Raw genomic sequence first — 11268 nt, 5'->3', positions numbered from 1 at the left:
CTCTGGGTGGCTAACAGTTTAAAATAAAAAACAATGCTACAATTCATGTAGTCCTTGAGTTACAACTGTAATGGAGCCTGCCTATTAGGTTATAAATCATGACAGTCATGAAGCAGGTTCATCATGTCCTGATTTTACAAACTTTTTTGTTTTGTTTTGCAGTGGTCATTAAGCAGACCTATTGCTTTCTATGGGATGTTTTTGCTAAAAAACCATAAGTAAATACCACTTTGCAGTAAAAAAAAAACACGCATAAATTGCAGTCATGTGACTGTGGAACACTGCAAATAGCTGTAAGTGCAGATCAATTGCCAGGTATCCAAAATGTCATCATGTAACCAGGTGAGCAGCCGTCAGATCTTTGGAACTGAGGTCATAAGTACCTTTTGGAGATTCTATCATAACTTTTGATGCTAAGCCATAAGTCGAGGACTACATGTATAAGTAACATAAAATAGGAGCCAGGCAGCAATACAGTGTAAATATCTACCGTCAATGCTTCCCCAAAAGCTTCTGGGCATTAATTTGAAAAATAAATAAGTTTATGTAGTTCCAGAGTTGATACACTTGGTCGTTTCTGATCTACAGGATGAGACATCTGTAAATGTGTTCCTCCATTTATTATTCTTTTTTCCGTTTTTCTTTTTCCCGTAGCACTTAGTAGGACGGCTGATAGGCAAACAAGGGAGATATGTGAACTTCCTGAAGCAAGTCTCTGGTGCCAAAATCTACATTTTCACACTACTTCACACCCAGGACTTCCAGATCTGTCATATAGAAGGTGAGTGGAACCTGCTGGAGGACTATGTGGAATGGGCATTTCACCCCAAGTTTAAAATATGGCACATTTGATTTTTGATTTACTGAATCTGAGAATTCTCCACTCCTGTGGTGCTTCCCTCTACATCAGTGTTTCTCAACCTTGACAATTTTAAGGCATGTGGACTTCAACTCCCAGAATTCCACAGCCAGCATTGCTGGCTGTGGAATTCTGGGAATTGAAGTCCACATGCCTTAAAATTGTCAAGGTTGAGAAACACTGCTCTACATTGATTGGATAAGGAGTGACACTCATATTAAGACTTTGTGGAAGAGTGGGGCTGTGGTGGCGCAGTGGTTAGAATGCAGTATTGCAGGCAAACTCGGCCCACAGCCTGGAGTTCGATCCTGACTGGCTCAAGGTTGACTCAGCCTTCCATCCTTCCAGGGTCGGTAAATTGAGAACCCAGATTGTTGGGGGCAATATGCAGACATTTGTAAACTGCCCTGAGAGTGATGTAAAGCACTATTGTATGTAAGTCTAAGTGCTATTACTACTGCTATAGATAAGAATGGTCCAAATCCGTGTTAATTAACCTCAGCAACTTTACGATGGGTGGACTTCAAGTCCCAGAATTCCCCAGCCAGCCATACCGGTTTTAGGAATTCTGGGAGTTGAAGTCCACCCGTCTTCAGATTGTTGAGTGGAGAAACACTGGTCCAAATGGAAAACCATTGAGTTTGGTGTAAATACGCTGGATTGAATTCTTCCTTTCACATAGAAATTGCCTTGGCTGCTCCTTTACAGGATGCGAAGCAAAATCATTCCTCTCTTGCTTCAATGAGCAGATCTTGCCTTTCTTCCTGAGGCGGGCTATCGTGATTCTTCCTTTGTGCCTAAACATCTTCTAAAATCTGTATTTTCCTCTCCCCTTCCTTCCCCACAGGCTCTCAGCAAAACGTTGACAAAGCACTGGCCCTGATTGGAAAGAAGTTCAAGGATTTGAGTCTCACCAATATCTATGCTCCACTACCCCAACCGTTGCCATTGCATTCCCTCCCCATCACCTCCTGGGTAAGCACAAGCTCAAAAACCCTTAGTAAAACTGGAGAAATTGCTGGCTTTGGAAGGACTTTGATTCGTCAGTTGTTGGGTTGCACTGGGACAGGGATAGGCAACCTTGGCTCTTTTATGACTCGTGGACTTCAACTCCCAGAATTCCTGAGTCAGCATGACTGACTCAGGAATTCTGGGAGATGAAGTCCACGAGTCATAAAAGAGCCAAGGTTGCCTACCCCTGCAGTAGGATATGGTCCCTTGCTTTCTTAACACATCTCTGTAATGACAGTTTCGAAGCATCTTAGTCTGGTGTCTTCTTGGTGATACTTCTTTCCTGGAGGTGGAAGCATCTGCGGAATCCAGAGCTTTTGTCAAAAGGTCGAAAGCTCCATCACAACAATCTCCAGCTGATTTATACATATGTATAATGTTATACACACATACTAAAGGAACTGGGCTTCTGTTGGAACACTGATTTCATGTGTCATGGGTTGACCATTTCCTTGAGAACTCCTGACCTTAAGATTCTAATGCATTTATGCAGATTTGGAAAGTTGCCTGCGCGTAGCAGAGGTTGGGAACTTGTAGTCTTTACAGCCACCCACAGCCCTTGGCCTATTTTCAGAAACACTCTGCCAGGGTGTAGACCCGCAGCATGAACAGCCTGTTCTGTTTAAGTGGGAGGGAAGAGAGGGAATAAAACTATCACAGAGACAAAAAGGGAGCTGATAAGAAGAGAGAAGAAGGGGGCACCAATAGAAGAGAACGTGTGTAGTTCAGAGTTGAACTGTGGAATCCTTGGTGTGCTATGAGTTTGGTTGTTGTTTTTTTGTAGACGTTTCGTTACCTAATTAGGTAACATCATCAGTTCTAGTTTGGAGATTTATTTCTGATACCAATGGGCAGGGCATGCTGTTGTACACATTCACACAGAAAGAGTTCCTTAGTGGAGGTTTGCCTGTACGCCAATTTCTCCTATTTGCATGCTTTCTGTAACCAATTAGGTACAGGCAAGATGTTTTCATAATAGTCACTCCAAGCATAGTTTGGTATGCAACTCCCTCCTCCTTCCAGCTGAGTGACCTTGAGGCAGCTTCTCGTGGAGATACAGCACTTACTTTCATTTCCCCAAGCATTCCCCTCCTTCATTCCCCCTCCCCACAATTCATCCCAGTCTGTCAGAGTATAGAGCAAAGCAAGCATAAGGTGGCAGCTGACAAAATCAGTGTATTTGGGGGGGTGAGCAACTTTGTCTCCTTTAAGTGATTTACACAATGTTCAATATCTCCTCCTGTTGAGCCATGTTACTACGCTAACTTAGGACGTTGTAGTCTCTGCAGTACAAAGGGTACAAGTTGCTTAACTCTGCTCTCATTTCTATACAATGTTATAATCTGTAGCTTGGAAATTAAATGCCATAACTTGTGCATGGAAATACATCTCTCTTCATCCTTCTGTGCCAGCTCATGCTTCCTGATGGAGTTACAGTAGAAGTTATTGTGGTTAATCAAGTCAATGCCGGGCACTTATTCGTACAACAACACACGCATCCCACTTTCCACGTCCTTCGTAGCCTAGATCAGCAGATGTATCTCTGCTATTCCCAACCTGGGATTCCTACGATGCCGACCCCAGTAGAGGGTAAGTCTTCTCCGATATAGTTTCCATGCACCTTTGCACCCTTGATAAAGGAGGTGATGTTGGTTTGATCACCAAAATGGAAGCAGAAAAGAATCATTCTTCAGCCTTCTAGCTTTTTGCTATTATAGGAGAGCCAGTTTGGTCTAGTAGTTAAGACAAGGGTCTTCAAACCTGGCCCTTTTATGACTTGTGGAGTTCAACTCCCAGTTGAAGTCATAAAAGGGCCAAGTTTGAAGACTCCTGGGTTAAGACATCATGCTAGAAACCAGGAGACTGTGAGTTCTAGTCCTGCCTTAGGCATGAAAGCCAGCTGGGTGACTTTGGGCCAATCAGCAGGAAAGTGTGAATCTGATTGCCAAGTCCACAAGTCTTAAAGTTGTCAAGTTTGAAGACCCCTGGCATAACTGAACAAATGATGTTAATTGGCATGGAGTCCATGGCATTAGCATCCATTGGATAAAATGTTGACCACAGATCTTCAGGTTTCATTTGGGGCAGAGACTGTCTCGCCACCTGCAAAGTTTGATTATTTCTGAAAAAAGAAAAGAATGCTATTATGGAGTGGTTACAGGTAGTCCTTGACTTACAGCTGGTCACTGACTAACCTTTCAAAATTCTGATGGTTCCCCCCTACCGCCTGCCAAACGGTCCTTTTGACTTGGTTTTAAAGTTTTAACATCTGCTCCCCCATGGTCATGTGACTGCATTTTGGCTGCTTGGCAGTTGGCCCGCATTTATGGCCATTTGAGGTGTCCTGCGGTCATGTGATTGCAGTTTACACTGTTCTGGGCCAAAACTGTCATTTGTTTCCAGTTTTCACTCAAAACGCCCCATAGGAAACAGTGGGTTTATTTAATGACTACAGATTTATTTAACTTTTATAATGATTTGTTGGACGACCACTGCAAAAAAAATAATGTAAAATTAGTCACACAATAGCAATAGCACTTAGACTTATATACCGCTTCATAGTGCTTTGCAGCCCTGTCTAAGCGGTTTACAGAGTCAGCATATTTCCCCCAACAATCTGGGTCCTCATTTTACTGACCTCAGAAGGATGGAAGGTGTAGTCAACCTTGAGCCGGTCAGGATCGAACTACTGGCAGTGGAATTAGCCTGCAATACTGCATTCCAACCACTGCGCCACCATGGCTCGCTTTATGATCATCATGACTTAAAATCATAATGGGCAGGCTCCAACATGGTCATAAGTCGAGAACTACTTGTATGTTGAAAGACTATTAGTAAAGGAAGGACTTAAGGCGGACCCCGTTCTTCTATAGCAGAGATGGGGAATGATGGCCCCCTTATGACTTGTGGACTTCAACTGGCTCAGGAATTCTGGGAGTTGAAGTACACAAGTCATAAAAGGACCATGCTTCCCCACCCCTGTCCCCCACACGCACACACTTCTTTATTTCCCAGAAAGCTATTGCATTGCCTACTGAATTGTTCCCAATTTTTCTGTTCTGCAGTTGGCGTTGTCTGTGCCGCACCGGGTGTGGAAGGCGCGTGGTGGCGGGCACAAGTGGTTGGCTACTTCAAAGATGTCAGCGAAGTGGAAATCAGATATGTGGATTATGGTGGATACGACCGAGTCAAGATTGATTTGCTTAGACAAATCAGGTGAGGTGACCCGGAGTTCCTTTCCGAGAGGTTGGCATCCTGAATTCTATGAATGTTGAAATAGATGGACCTTGTTTCATCCTTGCAGACTCTTTCCAGATTCTCCACTTGAAACTAGTTCAGGAGTGTCCAACATTGGCCGCTTTAAGACCTGTGGACTTCAACTCTCAGCTAGCTGGCTGGGAAATTCTGGCGGTGGAAGTGTACAGGTGTTACAGTGGCCAGTGTTGGACATCCCTGAACTAGAATTTCAGACTAGAGTAAAACTGGAAGGGGCCTTGGACGTCTTCTAGTCCAAGGGTCCCCAACTTTTCTGGGTTGGCAGACTGGGGCGGGGGTGGTGGAGGCGCCTTTAAGCGTGTGAGCGAGTGCCCATGTGAACTGGGCCGCAAGCGCACATACACGGGGCTGCAATTGCATGTATAATGTCGACAGGGCCACAAGCACCTGTGCAACGGTCAGGTGATGCTAGCGTCCACGCAATGCTAGCGCAAGTGAGGATTTGTGCTCGCAGGGACGATAACGCCTGTGCAATGTCACAATACTAGCACGAGTAGAGGGAGCGTGCGCTTATGATGCTAGTGCCCGCACAACACTCAAGACATCACTAGAGTCACCGTGACACTGGCACGAGTGGGGGGGCATGCGCTCATAGCGACGCTAGCGCCTGCACAACGCTCACAGCATCGCTAGTGCCCGCGCGACATTGCAACGTTACCGTGAGTGGGGATTGCAAGCACACACACGCGTATGCACTGGCCAGCCACTGACGTGGCCATCAGCCCATGGCCCAGTAGTGAGCCCACAGGTTGGGGACCCCGGTTCTAGTCCAGCCCCCCACTCAAGCAGGAGACCCTACACCACTTGAGACAAGTGGCTGTCCAGTCTCTTCTTAAAAACCTCCAGTGATGAAGCGCCCACAACTTCCGAAGGCAAGCTGTTCCAGTGGTTAACTGTAAGAAATTAGAGTTTCTTATAGATGAACACCAGTGGCCTGGAAGAAGCAGTTGGAAAATGTAATTGTAATATAGTGTAGCAATTAAAATGTTGGCCTTTAGTTGGGTGGGTAGTTTGGTTGAATTATCCTTGCAATGATGGGGCTTCACAATCGGCAGGCGTTTATAACAGTCACAGCTCCCTCCGCTCAAGTGACCGCCATTTGCCTGCTTCACAGCCATCTCTCAACAAGCAGAATCGATAGAGAAGCCGGCAATAAAATTGCCAGCCATGATTACCTGATGTCTCTCTTAATGACCATATTGCTCAGTGACAAAATTGTTGGTCCCAATTGTGGTTGTTAAGTGAGGAATACCTGTACTTATTCTTACGTGTGTATTAATGGTGTGCTGTATTTTTAAATTCTGTGACTTGATCTTGGACAAAAAATAAACAGCTAAAAAAATAAACTCTAGCTTAGTCATGCTAGATACAAGTTGATCTTGAAAATTGCTTGGCTGACTTTCAGAATTCTGTTACATTGCCTTATTAGCAATAAAGATCTTTCTCACAATGCAAGAAATTCTTAAGTTGGGCACACACACACAGCCATAAGTAGTCAGGGGACCAAGTTTAAGGCCGTATTTAACCAAGAGCTGGTCACAGGCTACACTGGATTAAGTTAACAATCACATGGCTCACTCAATAACCACATGATCTGCTTAATGACCACCATGACTCACTTAACAACCACTGTAAAAGTTGTAAAATCGAGTCAGATCATATGATGACCTGCTTAATGACTGCAACGAGGACCAAAATTCTGGGTTCAGTTGAGTTTGTAAGTGGAAGACTATTTGCAAAAATAACGACCCTTTGGATAGCCCAGTGGGCCTTTGAGTGTCAGTATTAATCATTTTGGGGAACTCTAGTCCAGTGATGGCGAACCTTTTAGACACCGAGTGCCCCAAAACCGCTCCGTCCCTGTCCCGCCCATTCTGCTCTGCCCCCTGCCCTGCCTACTCCGCCCTACCTCCTGCCCTACTCACTCTGCCCTGTTCAGCCCCTGCCCCCCGCAGGGCCACCTACCACCTCCATGGCCCGCCGCGGCAGATCGCCCAGGCGGCCCTGCAGCACCATGGCGGCCACGCAGATGCTGCTGCGGGGTGTGGGGGCGGAGTCTTGTGCCTGCTGCCCAGCTGCCATGTCCTTGGCTGCGCTGCTCCGCACAGGCCACAACCAGGGGTGACTCTCCTCCAGGGGGGGCTGCTGGTGAGGAGGGGGCCGTGGGGGAAGTGGGGCTGGGGTGACGGCACGCGTGCCTACAGACAGGGCTCTGAGTGCCGCCTCTGGCACGCGTGCCATAGGTTCGCCATCACTGCTCTAGTCTAAGCCCAATAGCTTGCTGCCAAAAATATTCTCATTTTTTGCCCAAAGGAGCTAGAGCAGTGGTGGCGAACCTATGGCACGGGTGCCAAAGGTGGCACTCAGAGCCCTCTCTGTGGGCACGCGCACCGTCGCCCCAGTGCTAGGCCTTCAGCTGGATTTTATAAAACCTTTTCGCTTTAGGCCTCCGCCGCCATGTCCAAAAATAAAAGGTTCAATCAATCAGTCAATTTCAACTTCTCACGGGAAAAAAAAAGATCTTGCAAAGTTGGAATTGATTGATTGAACTTTTTAGTCCCGCCCAGTCTGCCATTACCACTGCAGCCACGCCCACCCAATTGGCCATGCCCCCCCAAATGGCCACCCCCCCAAATGGCCACACCCAGCCAATGGGCCACACCCACCTGGCACCCGACGATGCACAAGTGAGTTTTGGGTTGCAGTTTGGGCACTCAGTCTCTAAAAGGTTCGCCATCACTGAGCTAGAGAGAAGGAAGCTTTGGGTCTTAGATTGTAAACCTAGACCAGGGGTTGGTAACCTTGGCTCTTTTATGACTCGTGGACTTCAACTCCCAGAATTCCTGAGCCGGCATGACTCAGCATGGAAACCTCTCCCTTTCTTCTCAGCATGGCTGGCTCAGGAATTCTGGGAGTTGAAGTCCCCGAGTCATAAAAGAGCCAAGGTTGCCTACTCCTGGCCTAGACATTTCTAAGGTGTCTGTTTGTTCTTCTAATACATTTCCTTATTCATCTCTCTCTCTCTCTCTTTTTATTTTTAAGATCTGACTTTGTAACCCTGCCATTCCAAGGAGCTGAGGTTCTTTTGGACAACGTGGTGCCACTTCCAGGTAATACCCCCTAGAAACGTAAGAGGGATGTGTCTATCTTTGTGGTTTGGGATTTTATTACAGGTAGTCCTCGACTTACGACCACAATTGAGACCAAAATTTCTGTTGCTAATTAAGACAACTGTTAAAGTGAGTTTGGCCCCATTTTATGATTTCTTCTCCACCATCCAGTCAGAGCTGAAGAAGCTTCTTGGATGAAAAGCGAAACGTCTTCAAAGAGAGAAAAAAAGAAACTCCAGTTGCCTCATGAAAAAGCACCTTTGGGTTGTAAAGTCAGGTTGATCATGTAACTGATCGCTTTATGATCATCATGGGTTACAACTGTGATTGGCAAGTTTCATTACGGTCGTAACTCAAGGACTACCTGTACAGGATACAAAATTTGAAATGGCAATCCAGCACCAATAACCCAACAACTGAAAGGCAGCTCCATTCATCCAGCCATTCAGTAAATTGCATTGGTGGAAAATGATGGGAAGGGCTGAGTTCGGATTCTTCTCAGACTTAACTCAGGAACTTACCGTACTTACTTGAAGATAAGCTGAGAACTTTAGCTACCAAAATATACCTCCAAATTGGGTTTGGCTTATCTTTAAATTAAATGTATTACATTAGTAATGATACTTTTTAAAAGTATCTGCATCTACTTGCATATAAACCCATCTGTGTGTAAGCTGAGCCTGGCATTTTTAACCAAAATACCATGAAAATCAGATTATCCACAAAAGCCAATTGTGAAAATTAAAAGATGAAAAACTTGAGGGGCAGATTATTCACAGATGGGCTTAAATGCAAGTATATACATTACTTGTATTCTCAGTGCAAACCTTTTCTGCTTCCTTCAGGGATTTTCATGCTCAGTTATAATTTGAGCAATTTTAAAAACTGTTTATTTTTTGCTCCTGCCTTCCCGGAAAAGGCAGGAATAACCCAATGGAAAGGTTCAGGAGTGGTTCTGGAGTGCTTAATTTGGGTCTGGATTCAGGGGCCACTTTGAATAATTATTCTTTCTCTCCCCTCCTTTCTATTAAAGATGATGATAACTTCTCATCTGAAGCTGACACGGTTGTTAGTGAAATGACCAGGGATACACCCTTACTTGCAGAGGTAAGAGTAACAGCTATAGGTGGGTTGCTTATAGCTGTTTTGATTTGATTAAACCTGGGAAAAAGCTGGCATTTGTGGTGAGAAATCCTTTTTTCTTCCATTAACAAAGTAGAAAGGGAATGTCAAACTAGTGAGAAATGGTGATGTTGTAGAATCCAAACTTCCTGATATCTCAGTGCTGATGCTCAACAATATTTGACAGGCCATAGATTCACCATCAAGCGTGCTCTTGGCTTGTTCAAATTCAGTTTGATGTTTATAAGAGAGCCAGTTTAGTCTTGTCATTAAGGCGCCAGTCTAGAAAGCAGGAGACCATGAGTTCTAGTCCCACTTTAGCCATGAAAGCCGGCCAGGTGACTTTGGTCCAGTCCCTTTCTCTCAGCCCAATTCAGCACATGGAGCTATGGTTGTGAGGAAAATAGGAAGAGAAAGGTGTGTTGGGTTGCTGCCTTGAGCTATTTGTAAAAATAATGAAGACAGAATGCAAATAAATAAGTTATTCTTCACAATCTACTGGTTGGACCAGGGGTCTTCAAACTTGGCCCTTTTATGACTTGTGGACTTCAGCTCCCAGAATTCCTCAACCAGGCACACTGGCTGAGGAATTCTGGGAGTTGAAGTCCACAAGTCATAAAAGGGCCACGGTTGAAGACCCCCTGGGTTGGACTATGGCAACGTGTTCTATCCTTGAAAAGTATCTGGGAGCTTCAGCTGGTACAAAATTGGGCCTTGTGGGATATCTTGGACGCCCAGAGAATGGCGCATGTAACAACTTTGCTATATGAGCTGCATTGGGTGCCAGTTTGCTTCTGGGTCCAATTCAAGGAGTGGGTTGTGGTCTATAAAGCATGGGGCCAGGTTACCTATGGATTAGGAACCGTTTTCGTCCCATTACATCAGTCTGTCCCACCCAGTCAGTCAGGGATGGTTTTTTCATGGACCCTGTCAGTTAAATCATTTTGACTGGCGGGGTCCAGGAAGAGAGCCTTCCCTGACGTTGCCCCTGCCCTGTGGAACACTCTCTCTCCAGAGGTTGGAGAGGTGGGTCCCCACTCCTTGTATAATAATAATAATAATAATAATAATAATAATAATAATAATAATAATAATAATAATAATAATAATAATGATAATAATGATAATAATAATAATAATAATAATAATAATAATAATAATAATAATAATAATAATAATAATAATAATAATAATAATAATAATAATAATAATAATAATAATAATAATAAAGTTGGAAGGGACCTTGGAGGTGATCTAGTGACCTGGACAGACTTGAACACTGGGCACTATCTAACAAAATGAAATTCAATGGTGAAAAAAGTAGGGTTCTACATTTAGGCAAGAAAAATCAAATGTGCAAAGATGAAGTGAGGAAAGCCAAGGCTCAAAATGAACTAAGGCTTGCGACCAAAGTCAAAAATAACAAAAAAAAGCTTCTTTCAACATGTAAAAAACAAGAAAAAAGTGAAGGAAACGATTGGTCCATTAGTGGGGGAAGGTGGTAAGAAGGTGACAAGCAATAGGGAGAAAGCAGAACTATTTAACTCGTTTTTTGCATCTGTCTTTACACAAAGGGAAAAAACAGACCAACCTATCAAAAATAGTGCCATAAAAAACAGTATAGAAACACAAGTTAAGATAGGCAAGAAAATGATAAGTGAGCACCTGTCCAGCCTAGACTAGTTCAAATTACCAGGACCAGATGGATTACACCCCAAGGTTCTCAAGGAACTGGCAGATGTGATCTCAGAACCACTGAACTATATTTTTCAAAGATCTTGGAGCACTGGGGAACTACCAGAGGACTGGAAAAGAGCTGATGTAGTTCCCATCTTCAAAAAAGGAAAAAAAAATGGATCCAGGAAATTACAGACCTATCAGCCTGACCTC

The 11268-nt window shown here is 44.4% G+C and overlaps 1 protein-coding gene across 1 annotated transcript in view; it reads left to right on the top strand.

Moving 5' to 3' along the window:
* Positions 1-324: 324 nt before the first annotated feature.
* LOC107284219 (A-kinase anchor protein 1, mitochondrial) overlaps positions 325-11268 on the top strand; it is an 18043-nt gene continuing 7099 nt past the window's right edge. The window contains exons 1-7 of the mRNA XM_015812246.1: positions 325-342; positions 655-781; positions 1707-1834; positions 3283-3460; positions 4936-5086; positions 8189-8256; positions 9290-9363. Coding sequence (XP_015667732.1) covers positions 325-342; positions 655-781; positions 1707-1834; positions 3283-3460; positions 4936-5086; positions 8189-8256; positions 9290-9363 — 744 coding nt within the window. The remainder of the gene's footprint in view (positions 343-654; positions 782-1706; positions 1835-3282; positions 3461-4935; positions 5087-8188; positions 8257-9289; positions 9364-11268) is intronic.

The sequence above is a fragment of the Protobothrops mucrosquamatus genome, unplaced genomic scaffold (genome assembly GCF_001527695.2).
Source record: "Protobothrops mucrosquamatus isolate PMUCROS unplaced genomic scaffold, P.Mucros_1.0 scaffold_59, whole genome shotgun sequence".
Classification (NCBI taxonomy): Eukaryota; Metazoa; Chordata; class Lepidosauria; order Squamata; family Viperidae; genus Protobothrops; species Protobothrops mucrosquamatus.
The sequence above is the reverse complement of the archived record's forward strand: the minus strand, read 5'-3'. Positions and strand labels throughout refer to the sequence as shown.